We start from the raw sequence: 17,575 nt of genomic DNA, 5'->3' as shown, positions 1-17,575 counted from the left end.
CAGATGTTGGGAATCCAGAGTAACACAGATAAAATGTATAATATACACAGTAAATAAACACAGTAACACAGAAACTCTGCAAGTCAGGTAGCATTTATGAAAATGAATAATAAACCGATGTTTTGGTTCATCAGGCCTTGAAAGGATGGGGAAAGACGCCAGAATAAAATGGTGTGAAAGATGGGGAGGAAGACAAGCTAGAAGGTGATAGGTAAAGTCAGGTGGGTGGAGGAGGAGTAAGAAGCTGGGATGTGATAGGTGAAAAGGCAAAGGGCTGGAGAAGAAGGAATCTGATAGGATAGGAGAGTGGACCATGGGAGAAAGGAAAGGAGGAGGGAACCAAGGGGAAGAGATAGGCAGGTAAGGAGAAGTAGTTATAGGCCACAGTGAGGAATAGAATAGAGAAGAGGGAGGGGGATAAAAAAGAAAAATATATTTCCAGAATGAGAAATAAATGTTCATGCCATTAGGGTGGAGGCTACTTGGATGGAAAATGAGGTATTGCTCCTCCACTTTGAGAGTGGACACATTGTGGCAGAAGAGGAGGCCAAGGACGGACGTGCCAGAACGGGAAGGAAGATAAGAATTAAAATAGTTGGCTACTGGGAAATTCCACTCTTGGCAGATGGAGCAGAGGTGCTCGACAAAGCAGTCACCTAATTTACATCGTGTCACACCAGCGTAGAGGAGGCCACATTGCGAGCACTGTATACAATAGACGACCCCAAAAGATTTGAAGGTGAAGGGTTGCCTCACATATAACCATATAGCAATTACAGCACAGAAACAGGCCATCTCGGCCCTTCTAGTCCGTGCCAAACGCTTACTCTCACCTAATCCCACTGACCTGCACTCAGCCCGTAACCCTCCATTCCTTTCCTGTCCATATACCTATCCAATTTTGCTTTAAATGATAATACCGAACCTGCCTCCACCACTTCTACTGGAAGCTCGTTCCACACAGCTACCACTCTCTGAGTAAAGAAATTCCCCCTCATGTTACACTTAAACTTTTGCCCCCAACTCTCAACTCATGTCCTCTTGTTTGAATCTCCCCTACTCTCAATGGAAAAAGTCTACCCACGTCAACTCTATCTATCCCCCTCATAATTTTAAATACCTCTGTCAAGTCCCCCCTCAACCTTCTATGCTCCAAAGAATAAAGACCTAACTTGTTCAATCTTTCCCTGTAACTTAGGTGATGAAACCCAGGTAACATTCTAGTAAATCTTCTCTGTACTCCCTCTATTTTGTTGACATCTTTCCTATAATTTGGTGACCAGAACTGTACACAATACTCCAAATTCGGCCTTACCAATGCCTCGTACAATTTTAACATTACATCCCAACTCCTATACTCAATGCTTTGATTTATAAAGGCCAACATACCAAAAGCTTTCTTCACCACCCTATCCACATGAGATTCCACCTTCAGGGAACTATGCACCATTATTCCTAGATCACACTGTTCTACTGCATTCTTCAATGCCCTACCATTTACCATGTATGTCCTATTTGGATTATTCCTACCAAAATGTAGCACCTCACACTTATCAGCATTAAACTCCATCTGCCATCACTCAGCCCACTCTTCTAACTGGCCTAAATCTCTCTGCAAACTTTGAAAACCTACTTCATTATCCACAACGCCACCTACCTTAGTATCATCTGCATACTTTCCAATTTACCACCCCATCATTCAGATCATTAATGTATATGACAAACAACATTGGACCCAGTATAGATCCCTGAGGCACACCACTAGTCACCGGCCTCCAACCTGACAAACAGTCATCCACCACTACTCTCTGGCATCTCCCATCCAGCCACTGTTGAATCCATTTTACTACTTCAATATTAATACCTAACGATTGAACCTTCCTAACTAACCTTCTGTGCGGAACCTTGTCAAATGCCTTACTGAAGTCCACATAGACAATATCCACTGCTTTACCCTCATCAATTTTCCTCGTAACCTCTTCAAAAAATGCAATAAGATTTGTCAAACATGACCTTCCACGCACAAATCCATGTTGACTGTTCCTAATCAGACCCTGTCTATCCAGATAATTATATATACCATCTCTAAGAATACTTTCCATTAATTTAACCACCACTGACATCAAACTGACAGGCCTATAATTGCTAGGTTTACTCTTAGAACCCTTTTTAAACAATGGAACCACATGAGCAATATGCCAATCCTCCAGCACCATCCCTGTTTCTAATGACATTTGAAATATTTCTGTTAGAGCCCCTGCTATTTCTACACTAACCTCCCTCAAGGTCCTAGGGAATATCCTCTCAGGACCCGGAGATTTATCCACTTATCTTAAAAGTGGATAAATTCCTTAAAAGCGCCAGTACTTCCTCTTCTTTAATCATTATAGTTTCCATAACTTCCCTACTTGTTTCCCTTACCTTACACAATTCAATATCCTTCTCCTGAGTGAATACCGAAGAAAAGAAATTGTTCAAAATCTCCCCCATCTCTTTCCGCTCCACACATAGTTGTCTACTCTGATTCTCTAAGGGACCAATTTTATCCCTCACTATCCTTTTGCTATTAATATAACTGTAGAAACCCTTTGGATTTATTTTCACCTTACTTGCCAAAGCAACCTCGTATCTTCTTTTAGCTTTTCTAATTTCTTTCTTAAGATTCTTCTTACATTCTTTATATTCCTCGAACACCTCATTTACTCCATGCTGCCTATATTTATTGTAGATATCTCTCTTTTTCCTAACCAAGTTTCCAATATCCCTTGAAAACCATGGCTCTCTCAAACTTTTAACATTTCCTTTCAACCTAACAGGAACATAAAGATTCTGTACCCTCAAAATTTCAACTTTAAATGACTGCCATTTCTCTATTACATCCTTCCCATAAAACAAATTGTCCCAATCCACTCCTTCTAAATCCTTTTGCATCGCCTCAAAGTTAGCCTTTCTCCAATCAAAAATCTCAACCCTGGATCCAGTCCTATCCTTCTCCATAATTATATTGAAACTAATGGCATTATGATCACTGGACCCAAAGTGCTCCCCAATACATACCTCCGTCACCTGACCTATTTCATTCCCTATCAGAAGATCCAACACTGCCCCATCTCTAGTTGGAACCTCTATGTATCGCTGCAAAAAACTATCCTGCACACATTTTACAAACTCCAAACCATCCATCCCTTTTACAGTATGGGCTTCCCAGTCTATGTGTGGAAAATTAAAATCTCCCACAATCACAACCCTGTGCTTACTACAAATATCTGCTATCTCCTTGCAAATTTGCTCCTCCAATTCTCACTCCCCATTTGGTGGTCTATAATACACCCCTATAAGTGTTACTACACCTTTCCCATTCCTCAATTCCACCCAAATAGTCTCCCTAGATGAGCCCTCTAATCTATCCTGCCAGAGCACCGCTGTAATATTTTCTCTGACAAGCAACGCAACACCTCCCCCTCTTGTCCCTCCGATTCTGTCACATCTGAAGCAACGAAATCCAGGAATATTTAGTTGCCAATCACACCCCTCCTGCAACCATGTTTCACTAATAGCTACAACATCATATTTCCAGGGATCAATTCATGCTCTAAGCTCATCCACCTTTCTTACAATGCTCCTAGCATTAAAATAAATGCATTTAAGAAATTTTTCACCTCTTCCTCTCTGTTTATCTCTAACAGTACAAAGAACTTTGCTGTCTTTTTCTTCCTTCTCCCATACATCTGTTCCTACACTCTGGTTCCCCTCCCCCCTCATATCTAGTTTAAATCCACTGGAGCCTCTCTAGCAAATCTACCTGCAAGAATATTTGTCCCCCTCCAGTTCAAATGTAAACCGTCCCGCCGCAACAGGTCCCACCTTCCCTGGAAAACTGCCCAATTATCTATAAATCTGAAGCCCTCCCTCCAGGACCATGTCTTCAGCCACATGTTGATCTGTACTATCTTACTATTTCTAAACCCACCTGCACATGGCACTGGTAGCAATCCTGAGATTGCTATCCTGGAGGTCACCTGGAAGGACTGTTTAGGGCCCTGAATGGAGGCGAGGAAAGAGCTGAATGGGCAGGTATAGCATTTCTCTCACTTGCAGGAGAGAAATATGTGCCAGGAGGGAGATTAGTGGAGCGGGAACATTATTGCATAAACATTGTACAAGTAAATTTTCAGAGTGCAGTGAGAAATGAGGAACATAGTAAACCAGAAAGATTTATAATGCACGTCAATTTTTTCCCAATATTCTGTTTGGCTACGGGTTCTCAGCTCTGGGCTAAAATATATTTCCCTTCTGCTGAAGTTTTGAAGTGTCCTTCCATCCAACCCATCCTCGTCACTTAGCCACCATTTTTGCACATGAAGTGGATTTTCTGGTTCGGAAACACATATAGCCTTCCAATATTCTGCCACTTAAATTGAGTCCTGATTTGAGCCTTGTCAATTCTGCATCACCAAAGCACCTGTGATTTTAATTTTGGACTCCTGCTTGTCACCTCCACTTATCTTACTTATTTTTCATTCATGGGTTATATGCAACCTTATAACTTCTTTGCAACTATGCCTGTGGAACTTGACTTTTCCCTGTGATGATTGACATCAGCTTTTTAGGCTTTCATTCTGGACAGTGCTCATCTTTGCAATTTCTTTTCCCTTTCTTTTTAAATGTGTGTTTTTATTTCATCTGAAAGACCAATCTCTTTTCAATATGCCATTTTCTTCATTACTCATGTCTTTTGGCACAGTGGCTTACCAATTCCCAGCAATGTGCCCCAAGTAAATCAGATACGATTCCCTGGATATATTTACAGCATTCCTCTGATTCCCTTGCACCTCTTAAATAGTCCTTACTGTATCGTCTTGGACAAAAGCTCACAGTAATCATAAAACATATAACAGGTCTTCTATTCACCTAGGGGAAGCATTAACAAGTATTTGGAGAAGCATGGTATGATTAGAGCTAGTCAACACGGCTTTCTGAGGAGCAGATCATATCTCACGAGCCTGATTTTTTTGAGGATGTAACAAAGCACATTGATAAAGGTAGAGCAGTGGATATAGTGTACATGGATTTTAGTAAGGCATTTGAGCCTTGTCAAGATCGAGAATATTCTGCCTAAAGTTCAGTAACCAATGGTGTTCCACAGGGATCTGTTCTAGGACCCTGCTCCTTGTGATTTTTATAAATGACTTGGATGAAGGAGTGGGATAGTAAGTATGCAGATGACACAAAGGTTGGGGGAGCTGTGGATAATGTAGGGAGTTGTAGTATGTTGCAACGGGCATATTGACAAGATGTGAGCTGGGCTGAAAAATGGCAGATGTTGTCCAACCTGGAAGAGTGTGAAATAATACACTTGAAGGCACACTACAAGGTTAATGGTAGGAGTTTTGTGAGTGTGGAGAAACAGAAAGGTCTTGAGGTCTATGGTTATAGATTCTTCAAGTTACCACACAAGTTAATAGGGTATTAAGGTGGTGTACTGTTTCTTGGTCTTCATCAGCCAAGGGATTAATTGTTAATCTCATAGTTAATGTTGCAGCTCTATAAAACCCTGATTAGAGCACAGTCAAAATATCGTTTTCAATTCTGGTCATCTTATTATAGGAAGAATGTGGAAGGTTCACAGAAGGTGTAGAGGAGATTTACCAGGATGTTGCCTTGACTAGAAGGCATGTCTTTGAAGATAGGTTGAGCGAGCTAGGGCTTTTCTCTTTGGAGTGAGGGAAGATGAGAGGTGACTCTGTAAGATAATAAGAGGCATAGAAAGAATCGAAAGCCAGGGACGTTTTCCCCAAATAGAAATGGCTAATACAGAGGGACATAATATTAAAGTGTTTGGAGGAAAGCATAGGGGGGTGATATCAGAGGTTAAGTTCTTAACAAAACCAGTGGTGGCCGTGTGGAACACCCTGTTAAGGTTGGTGATAGAGTCAGATACATTAGGAGCAATTAAGAAATTCTTAGATATGCACATGGATGATAGAAAAATGGAGGGTTATGTAAGATTGAAGAGTTAGATTGATCTCACATCGTAGACCGAAGGGTCTATAGTGTGCTGTAATGTTCCATGTTTACTACATCCATGAGACATTGGGCATCTTATCTGTATTAATTCCATCTTCCAGCACTTGGCCAGTAACCTTCAATGCCCAAGTGAATAAAGTGCTCATGAGACTTCTTAAACATTGTTAGCTCTCTGGTGAATACCTGGTAAAGGTCTCCCTAAGGTTCCCTCTGAATCTTTTGTCCCATACACCAAATTTATGTTCTCTAGCTTTATTCACCTTTGATAAGGGGAAAGAATTCTTGCAATTGACCAATCAATACCTCTCAACATTTTCTTTTCTTCAGTCATATCTCTCTTAACCTTCTCTGTTTCAGGGTAAACAGACAGATACTCTCCATTCTTTCCTCTTAACTCAAATGTTCCATCCCAGGCAACATTCTGGAAAATCCCCTCTGCACCCTCTCCAGTGCTATCATATCTTTCCTATAGTGTGGTGCACATAGTACTCCAGCTGAGGTCTGACCAGTGTTTTATAAAGTTAGAATGTAACTTCCCTACTTAACTAATGTGCCTAAATTCTATAGGCCTTAACCTTTTGGAACAATCTCGCATGTAGGATTTTGATTAAGACATAAGATATAGGAACATAATTAGGCCATTTCATCAAGGCTGATCCAATTTTCCTCTCAGCTTCAATCGTCTGCCTTCTCCCCATATCCCTTCATGCCCTGATCAATCAAGAATCTATCAACCTCTGCCTTAAATATACATAAAGACCTGGCCTCCACAGCAAACTGGGCAAAGAATTCCACAGATTCACCACTCTCTGGCTAAAGAAATTCCTCCTCATCTCGATCTAAAAGGATGCCCCTCTATTCCGAGGCTATATCCTCTGGTCTTAAGACACTACCGGCATAGGAAACATCATTTCCACATCCACTCTAAAAAGGCCTTTCACCATTCGATAGGTTTCAATGAGGTCACCCCTCTTTCTTCTGAATTCCAGTGAATACAGCCTAGAGCCATCAAATGCTCTTCATCTGAAAAGCTATTCAAACCTAGAATAATTTTTGTGAACCTTCTTTGAACCGTCTCCGGTTTCAGCACATCCTTTATACGAAAAAGGGCACAAAACTGCTCACAATACTCCAAGTAAGGTTTCACCAATGCTTTATAAAGTCTGAACATTACATCCTTGCTTTTATATTCTAGTCCTCTTGAAATAAATGCTAACAATGCATTTGCCTTCCTCACCATAGACTCAACTTACAAATTAACCTTTAGGGAATCCTGGACAAGGACTTCCAAGTCCATTTGCACCTCAGTTTTTTGTATTTTCTCTCCATTTAGAAAATAATCATCCTTTTCATTTCTTCTAGCAAACTGCATGACCATACATTTCCTGACACTGTACTCCTTCTGCAATTGCTTTGACCATTCTCCTAATCTGTCCAAGTGCTTCTGTAGCCTTTTTACTTCCTCAAAACTACCTGCCCCTCCACCTATCTTCATATCCAGCAATTTCATGATCCAAATCATTGTTGTATAACATAAAAAGAACCAGTCCCAACACAGACCCCTGTGGAACACCATCAATCATCCAGTAACAAACCAGTAGAAGCTCTCTTTATTTCCACTCTTTGCCTCCTTCCAATTAGCCAGTGCTTTATCCATCCTAAAACCTTTCCTGTAATACCATCGGCTTGTAAAGCAGTCTCATGTATGGCACCTTGTCAAAGGCCTTCTGAAAATCCAAGTACACAACATCAACTGATTCTCCTTTGTTTATCCTGCTTACTATTTCATTAAAGAATTCCAACAGATTTGTCAGGCAGAAATTCCAGCCATTGCTGCTCTGCCATCGTCCCTGCCAGTGTTCTTTTCTAATTAATTCTGGCCAACTCCTCTCTCAAGCCTCTGTAATTCCCTTTACTTCACTGTAATACTGATACATCTGATATTAGCTTCTCCTCCTCAGATTTTAGGGTTAATTTGATCTTATTGTGATCACTTGTCCCTAAGGGTTTTTTTTTTACCTTAAACTCTGTAATCCATTCTGATTCATTGTACAACACCCATCCAGAATAGCTAATCCTCTAGTGGGCTCAATCATGAGCTGCTCTAAAAAGCCATAAGACTTAGGATTAGGCCAATCAGCCCATCAAGTGTTCTCCTCCATTCCATCATGGCTGATCCCGGATCCCATCTCATAGGCACTCTAGAAATTCTGCCCCCCCCCCACCCCCGCTTTAATCTGCACCAACCTGATTTTCCCCAATTTACCTGCATATTGAAATCCTATTGCAACTATTGCAACATGCAATTTTGCTCTCCCATTGAAATTTGTAGGCCACATCCTTACTATTGTTTGGGGGTCTGTATACAACTCCCATCAGTGTCTTTTTACCCTTGCAGTTCCTTAGCTCTGTCCACAATGATTCAACACCTTTCATGATCCATCTCTTTCCAATGATTTGATTTCATTTATTTAAACCAACAGAGCAACAGAGGAAGGACTTAATGAGTTTCATGTAAACCATAACTATTGTACAGGTGGCCCCCGTTTTTTGAACGTTCGCTTTACCACAGCTCGCTTGTATAAAAGACCTACATTAGTACCCGATTTCGCTAACCAAAGAGGATTTTCGCTTTTACGAAAGAAAGACGCCCGCTTTATACACGTGTTTATCCCGAGAAAGACTACCAAGGCCATGAAGCCTTGTGCAGACAGTTGTGTGAGCATGTGTGTACGTGCCGATTTTTTTCTCTAAATCGATTTCAGCTCGCTGTCTTCCTGATTTTGATAAGTGAAACTACATAGTACATAAAATATTTCTACTTTATATAGGCTGTATATTTATCATATCATTCCTGCTTTTACTATATGTTCGTGTTATTTTAGGTTTTATGTGCTATTTGGTGTGACTTGGTAGGTTATTTTTTGGGTCTGGGAACGCTCAAAAATTTTTCCCATATAAATTAATGGTAATTGCTTCTTCGCTTTATGACATTTCAGCTTACAAACAATTTCATAGGAACGTTCTACCTTCGGATAGCAGGGGAAACTTGTATTGTCCTTATCAACAAAGTTATGTTCTTATATTAAAAATCCTAACTGATTTCTCAGACAAGACAAAGCCATGCCGACTATCTCTGATTAGTCCCTGCCTCTCCAAGTAATCATTTATCTTTCCTTCAGAATTTTCTCCACTACTACTGACATTATGGTCAAAGATCTGGAATTGCCAACCTTTACCATACCACTCTTCTTGAAATAGCTGACCACGTATGCAGTCTGCTAGTCATTTGGTTCATGACATGAGGCAAGCAAAGATGTAAAACTCTCAGACAGAGCCCCAAAAATCTCTTCACTTGCCTTCCATAGCAGCCTAAGATAAATCTAATTTAGCCATGTGGATTTATCCACCTTGAAGGCCAGTAGAGCATCAAGCACCACATACTCAAATTTCACTTTCTCGTTCACTGAGCTCTCAAACTCTCAAGGCTGTTTCCTATGTGAAACCTGAAAATGTATTCATTGAAGACCTTAACTCCTACGTCCACACAGAGGCTGCCCCTGTTGTCCCTAAAGCCTTATTCTTACCCTGTGTTTTCTTTTGTCTTTACTTTACTTATAAAACTCCTTGAATATCTAGCTTAATTGTCTGCAGGTAATAGTTCAATTTCCAATATACCATACTATTTTCTTGTTAATTTCCGATCCAAACATGTAAAAATCCTTTCCATCCAACTCACCCTTCCCATTGGTATAGTCCTTGGATTGGCTAACACCTGAGAGCCATATGATTCATATGATTTTACTAAACATTTCCCACTTGCTGTATCTTCTCTTTACTCCATCACTGTACCAGCTTGCATTGCTGAAATCACACCTCCTTCTGTCCCCTATTCCTGTGATTTTTTTTTATCTTTTGAGTATATTTCATTGCATCTCTTATTCCACATTTGTTCTTTTTACTGGCTTCACTGATTAGTATTCTTCATTTTCATTCTTGTATAAATTCATTCTTTAGTCCTTTAGTGCACTTACAAAACTTCACTAAAATAGCTTTTCTCTATTTTCAGTTTTGATTTTGCAAATAAGTAACTAAATTATATAAAATATTTCAAAAATTGTGTGATGTCACCATTAGAATAATTAGAGAATTGAAATACCTGTGTTCTCACTTTCCAAAATGTCCTGCAATAAAGCTGCACATCGGTCAATGCCTTTATGAATGTTTGTAACCTTTGGAAAAATTGAATTGAATTGATTTTATTTCTTACATCCTTCATATACATGAGGAGTAAAAATCTTTACATTATAGTCTCCGTTCAAATGTGCAATGTGCAAATTATAGTCATTTAAATTAAATAGTATGTACAACAGGACAGTTAATACAGCACAGAAAAACAGTTGTGTCAGCATAAATTAATCAGTCTCATGGCCTGGTGGAAGAAGCTGTCCTGGAGCCTTTTGGTCCTGACCTTTATGCTGTGGTACTGTTTCCTGGATGGTAGCAGCTGGAACAGTTTGTGGTTAGGGTGACTCAGTTCCCCAATGATCTTTCGGGCCCTTTTTACACACCTGTCTTTGAAAATGTTCTGAACAGTGGGAAGTTCACATCTACAGATGTGCTGGGCTGTCTGCACCACTCTCTGCAGTCCTACAATTGAGGGAAGTACAGTTTCCATACCAGGCAGTGATGCAGCCAGTCAGGATGCTCTCAATTGTGCCCCTGTAGAAAGATCTTAGGATTTGGGGGTACATACCAAACTTCTTCAACTATCTGAGGTGAAAGAGGCACTGTTATGCCTTTTTCACCACACAGCTGGTATGTGCAGATCACGTGAGTTCCTTGGTGATGTGTATGCCGAGGAACTTAAAGCTGTTTACCCTCTCAACCCCAGATCCACTGATGTCAATAGGGGTTAGACTGTCTCTGTTCCTCCTGTAGTCCACAACCAGCTCTTTTGTTTTAGTTACATTGTGGGAGAGGTTGTTTTCTTGACACCACTGTGTCAGAGTGATGACTTCTTCTCTGAAGACTGCCTCATTATTATTTGAGATTAGGCCAATCAGTGAGGTGTCGTCAGCAAATTTAATTAGCAGATTGGAGCCGTGGATGGTGACAGAGTCATGGGTATACAGAGAGTAAAGGAGGGGGCTTGGGACATAGTCTTGAGGGGCATGTGTGTTGAGGGGCAGAGGGGCAGAGAGGAGGAAGCCCACTCTTACCACCTGCGGGCAATAAAAGTTAATGCAATTAGTGTTAAAAGAAAGACTCTTGTATTACATTATTGATGTTTTGCACGTTGATAACTATAACTGCTCTACGTTCTGATTTTCAATTGCATTGTACCAACAGACATACCTGATCCTCAGTATCAGTGGAATACAGCGAATAACCAGACTCTACAGAGGCTACAGAAGCTTTTCCTCCTGTGTTCCTAATTAGAAAACAAAAATCAAAATGGAATAAAAGTAACCTTTACTTTCAAGTGGATTTCGAGATGAACCATTTAAACTAATTTGTTATATAATGCTGAACGTTATGAGAAATAGTTGTAAATCCGTTTATATTTATTTACTGTTCTTTCTTCCAAGAAAACATCTGCAACAGGTCAGTGCAAGGAGGATATTGACATCAATAAATGCTCCTTTTCATGATATTCAGATAAAATTCTGCAGATTTCTTTCGATATAAAAACTCGCACAATATTAAGATATGAACTACTGTACATGATCATGTTAACCAACCTACATGTTTTAGTGACACTGAGTACCAAACAAGTTGCCCACAGCTTCCAAAGTCTAATAATTATGAAAAAATAACATGTAAAAGGCTTAATAATTTATTTGCGTTATTTATGTGAGAAATAAAATATTGTGGAGTCAAACAGCATTATAAGCAATGGAATTCAGTACATTAATTACACTCATCATTGCATTCTCACAACTCTGATGCAGAGAGAAACATTGTCAGTCTCAGTAAAGGCATGTTCAGGCAGCCACTTTTAAACAAATAATTCATTGCTCTTTTGGAATACATTCTTTGCTCACATCTCTATTAAAACAAACAACTGCTGTAAATATTTGAACCTCACAAGAAAATTTACCATATTGATTGAATATGATATTAGTGTATATAATTGAATCTCTTACCTCTTTTTTCCGCACCATTGCTTTGAAGAGCCCACTAACCGTCCTGAAGAGAGCACCTAGCAAGGGAATTTTCATTAATTTTACAAAAAATATCCTAAATAAATTGGCAGCCTCTAACTTCTTTACACTGTGGCCTGTTAATTTAAAATAGTAATCAAAATCATAGTCCCTGATATGCATATTTGTTATAGGAAATCATATGTCATCTTTCACTACTATACCAGTGGTGCTAATAAATTAAAACTGAACAAGTATTTTTTTTCCCAAATTAATTTTTGAGATCTAGGCATCATTGATGAGGCCACTATTTATTTCCCATTCCTAATTATTGCTGTGGAAGTGCTATCGAGCCACCTTTCTGAACCATTTTAGAAATATTGTTGAAGATATTCCCACAGAGCTATAAGGAATTAATTCCAGGATTTAGAGAAAAGCAGTAAAGGACCGACAAAACACCTTTAGATCTACTAATAAAAATCCAAGTGACATGTAAGAAGATTAACAATGAGAAAATTCCTAATATTAAAATATAATTTGAAACAAAGTCAATGGAACCATGCAAAAAATATCCACTTAATACTGCAAGCCCCTTTTAATACTTTGCTTCCCCTCAAGTCTTCATTTAAAATGTAGATTAAAGACGACCTTACAACATGCTGTTCTCAAGTATCCATGTTTAGTTTCCATTACTATTTGCAATGGATTTGATTTGTTATGCATTCCCTTCTTGTTTCTGCATTGGCACTATATCTTGAATAATTTCAAACGTAACAATTCAAAGCAAAGCTAGGGTAAAACCATTGAGGTATTAGTTCCTTTAATTGTTCTACTCACTTCTCAGAAACAGTTGTATCGTCACCAACATACATCATGAAATTTGTTGTTTTTGTGGCACCATTATAGTACAATACATTAAAAATTACTATAAGTTACAATAAGAATAATAAAAAAAATTAAGTAGTGCAAAAAGAGAGCAAAAATGAGAAAGTGTTCATGGTCCTTCCAGAAATCTGATGGCAGAGGGGAAGAAGCTATTCCTAAAATGATGAGTTTGTGTCTTCAGGCTCCTGTACCTCTTCCATGACGGTGAGGATTCTTAATGATAGATACCACATTCTTATGGCATCACCTATTACAGATGTCCCCAGTAGTGGGGAGGCTAGTGCCCTTGAAGCTGACTGAACTTCGAACCACCTGAAGTTTTTTTCGATCCTTTGTATTGTGTGCCTCTATACCAGATGACAATCAATCTGTAAGAATGATCTCCACAGTATATCTGTAGAAATTTGTAAGAGTCTTTGGTGACATACCAAATCTCCTCACACCTTTGATGAAATATAGCTGCTGGTGTGTCTTTTCTGTAAATGTATCAATACGTTGGGCCCAGGACAGATTTTCAGTAATGTTGACACACAAGAACTTGAAACTTCTGCTTTAACTCCTTTCAAACAAACTCCTCCTATATTATTTCCCTTTCTGTTACTATTTCCATGACCTTGATCATGCACATTAACCCTTTCTGATTTTTGCATTTTATCACCAGCACCAAACTAATTTATAATCATTACAATGCTAACCACCCTTCTTGGGAAGGGTTTAAACTAAATTGGCAAGGGGATGGAGCTGAGAACGGGGTAGTTGGTATACAACTAGATGCAGTGTGCAGTGAGACAGTCAGGAAAGACAGGTAAATGATGGGGTAAAATTATAGTCAGTGGGATGAGTTGCAGTGTAACATGGGGACAAAATCAAAAAGGGTAATGAATACAAGACTGAAGGTGTTATATTTCAATGTATGCAGCATACAGAATAAGGTAGATGATCTTGCAGTGCAGTTAGAGATTGGCAGATATGACATCGTGGGCATTACTAAGTCGCAGCTCAAAGATCAGAGTTGGGAGCGTAACATACAAAGATACACATTCAATTGAAAGAACAGGCAGGTAGACAGAGGGGGTGGGATTGCTATGTCGGTAAAAAATGAAATAAAATCCTTAGAAAGAGCTGACATAGGACCAAAAGATGTAGAGTCATTGTGGGTAGAATTAGAAACTGCAAGGGTAAAAAAAAAACTGATGGGAGTTATATACAGGCCTCCAAATAGTAGCCAGGATGTGGACTACAAATTACAATGGGAGCTAGAATTGGCTTATAAAAAGGGAAATGTCGTGATAGTCTTGGGGGATTTCAATATGAAGGCAAATTGGAAAAATCAGGTTGGTGCTGGATTCCAAGAGAGAGTTTGGAGAACGCCTATGAGATAGCTTTTTTGGGCAGCTTATGGTTGAACCCACTATGGGAGAAGCTATTCTGGAATGGGTGTTGTGCGATGAACCAGATATGATGACAGAGCTTAAGATAAAAGAACCCTTATGAGGCAGTGATCATAAAATGATAGAAGTCATAATGCAGCTTAAGAGTGAGAAGTTAAATTCAGATGTATCAGTATTACAGTGGAGAAAATGGAATTATAGATTCATGAGAGAGGAGCTGGCCAAAATTGACCGGAAGAGGACACGAGCAGGGATGACAGCAGAAGAGCAGTGGCTGGAGTTCTAGGAGCAATTCAGAAGGTGCAGGATAGATAATCCCGAAATAGTAGTAGTATTCTGAACAGGATGACACAACTGGGGCTGACAACAGAAGTCAAAAGAAGCAAATGTGCAATAAATAAAGCAAAAATTAGTGGGAATTTAGAGGGAAGCTTCTAAAAACCAACAGAAGACAACTAAAAAAGCCATAAGGAGGGAAAAGATGAAATACGAAGGTAAGCTAGCCAATATGATCAAAGACGATACCAGAAGTTTTTTTTCAGATCTATAAAAAGTAAAAGAGAAGTGAGATTAGATATTGGACCACTAGAAAATGACAAGGGAGATGTAGTAATGGGGGAACAAAGAAATGGCAGACAACCTAAATAAGTATTTTTCATTCATCTTCACTGTAGAGACACAGTATGGCAGAAGTTTGAGAGTGTCAGGGGCAGAAATCAGTGCGTGTTGGGTAATAATAATCATGAAAAAAGAGCAGAAATAGCTAACTACATCAGAAAGATGGATGCATTCCATTACATAACAGTTAACTGGATATTGTATATAGAATGAAATAACCATATAACCATATAACAATCACAGCACGGAAACAGGCCATTCCGGCCCTCCTAGTCCGTGCCGAACTCTTAATCTCACCTAGTCCCACCTACCCGCACTCAGCCCATAACCCTCCACTCCTTTCCTGTCCATATACCTATCCAATTTTACCTTAAATGACACAACTGAACTGGCCTCTACTACTTCTACAGGAAGCTCATTCCACACAGCTATCACTCTCTGAGTAAAGAAATACCACCTCGCGTTTCCCTTAAACTTTTGCCCCCTAACTCTCAAATCATGTCCTCTCGTTTGAATCTCCCCTACTCTCAATGGAAACAGCCTATTCACGTCAACTCTATCTATCCCTCTCAACATTTTAAATACCTCAATCAAATCCCCCCTCAACCTTCTACGCTCCAATGAATAGAGACCTAACTTGTTCAACCTTTCTCTGTAACTTAAGTGCTGAAACCCAGGTAACATCCTAGTAAATCGTCTCTGCACTCTCTCTAATTTATTGATATCTTTCCTATAATTCGGTGACCAGAACTGTACACAATATTCCAAATTTGGCCTTACCAATGCCTTGTACAATTTTAACATTACATCCCAACTTCTGTACTCAATGCTCTGATTTATAAAGGCCAGCGTTCCAAAAGCCTTCTTCACCACCCTATCTACATGAGACTCCACCTTCAGGGAACTATGCACTGTTATTCCTAGATCTCTCTGTTCCACTGCATTCCTCAATGCCCTACCATTTACCCTGTATGTTCTATTTGGATTATTCCTGCCAAAATGTAGAACCTCACACTTCTCAGCATTAAACTCCATCTGCCAACGTTCAGCCCATTCTTCTAACCGGCATAAATCTCCCTGCAAGCTTTGAAAACCCACCTCATTATCTACAACACCTCCTACCTTAGTATCATCAGCATACTTACTAATCCAATTTACCACCCCATCATCCAGATCATTTATGTATATTACAAACAACATTGGGCCCAAAACAGATCCCTGAGGCACCCCGCTAGTCACCGGCCTCCATCCCGATAAACAATTATCCACCACTACTCTCTGGCATCTCCCATCTAGCCACTGTTGAATCCATTTTATTACTCCAGCATTAATACCTAACGACTGAACCTTCTTAACTAACCTTCCATGTGGAACTTTGTCAAAGGCCTTGCTGAAGTCCATATAGACTACATCCACTGCCTTACCCTCGTCAACATTCCTCGTAACTACTTCAAAAAATTCAATAAGGTTTGTCAAACATGACCTTCCACGCACAAATCCATGCTGGCTACTCCTAATCAGATCCTGTCTATCCAGATAATTATAAATACTATCTCTAAGAATACTTTCCATTAATTTACCCACCACTGATGTCAAACTGACAGGTCTATAATTGCCAGGCTTACTTCTAGAACCCTTTTTAAACAATGGAACCACATGAGCAATACGCCAATCCTCCGGCACAATCCCCGTTTCTAATGACATCTGAAAGATCTCCGTCAGAGCTCCTGCTATCTCTTCACAAACTTCCCTCAAGGTCCTGGGGAATATCCGGTCAGGACCCGGAGATTTATCCACTTTTAAATTTCTTAAAGGCACCAGTACTTCCACCTCTTTAATTGTCATAGGTTCCATAACTTCCTTACTTGTTTCCCACACCTTACACCATTCAATATCCTTCTCCTTAGTGAATAAGCAGTATTTTAAAGCAAATGGGATACTTTGCTGAGTACATTGAACTTAAAGGCATACAATCTGCTTCGGAGTTTGACTGTTCCAACCAAACCAGCCCAAAATAACTTTGCTGATATCATGTAAGACCATGAGACCATAAGATTTAGGAGAAGAAGCAACCCATTTGGCCCATCGAGTCTGGTCTGTCATTCAATCATGGGCTGATCCACTTCATCCAGTCATCCAGTAAGTAATGCAGGAACATTTAGAACCAAAGCCATTGTTGTTTGGAGAATGCTTTAGGTTTCATAAGCAGAATCAAAAGGAAGGGTAGTCTATTTCAGTGTAGGGGGCTGAATTGCATTAAGTTATCTGAATATTGTCAGTTTAGTAATGGGCTTAATGACGCACTAAGCGATTGCGAAATCTTACTAGAAAGCATTCAAAATTGTCTCTGAACTGAAGCACAACTTGTATTTAAAACTGCAGCTGAAATTGCTGTATCAATGCAAACAGCAGAGACGAAATTGAGTTACAGTCAGGAATGAAAGCAAGCGTGAACAAAACTGCAGTGTCCAAACAGAAACCAGTCTTGATGAACAAATGGTGTTACCA

At 39.6% G+C, this 17,575-nt stretch overlaps 1 protein-coding gene across 6 annotated transcripts in view; it reads right to left on the bottom strand.

Annotated features, from left to right (window-relative positions):
• ccdc14 (coiled-coil domain containing 14) overlaps window positions 1–17,575 on the bottom strand; it is a 63,253-nt gene that overhangs the window by 22,000 nt on the left and 23,678 nt on the right. For 5 of the 6 annotated variants that reach the window (XM_073047310.1, XM_073047312.1, XM_073047311.1 and 2 more), the window contains exons 2-4: window positions 12,177–12,232; window positions 11,386–11,461; window positions 10,187–10,259 (exon numbers count right to left, since the gene is read on the bottom strand). In XM_073047310.1, coding sequence (XP_072903411.1) covers window positions 10,187–10,259; window positions 11,386–11,461; window positions 12,177–12,232 — 205 coding nt within the window. The remainder of the gene's footprint in view (window positions 1–10,186; window positions 10,260–11,385; window positions 11,462–12,176; window positions 12,233–17,575) is intronic. The other variant, XM_073047316.1, reaches the window with a different exon arrangement.

Source organism: Hemitrygon akajei, chromosome 5, assembly GCF_048418815.1.
Source record: "Hemitrygon akajei chromosome 5, sHemAka1.3, whole genome shotgun sequence".
In the NCBI taxonomy this organism is placed as follows: domain Eukaryota; kingdom Metazoa; phylum Chordata; class Chondrichthyes; order Myliobatiformes; family Dasyatidae; genus Hemitrygon; species Hemitrygon akajei.
This window is presented reverse-complemented; position numbering and strand designations above follow the sequence as displayed.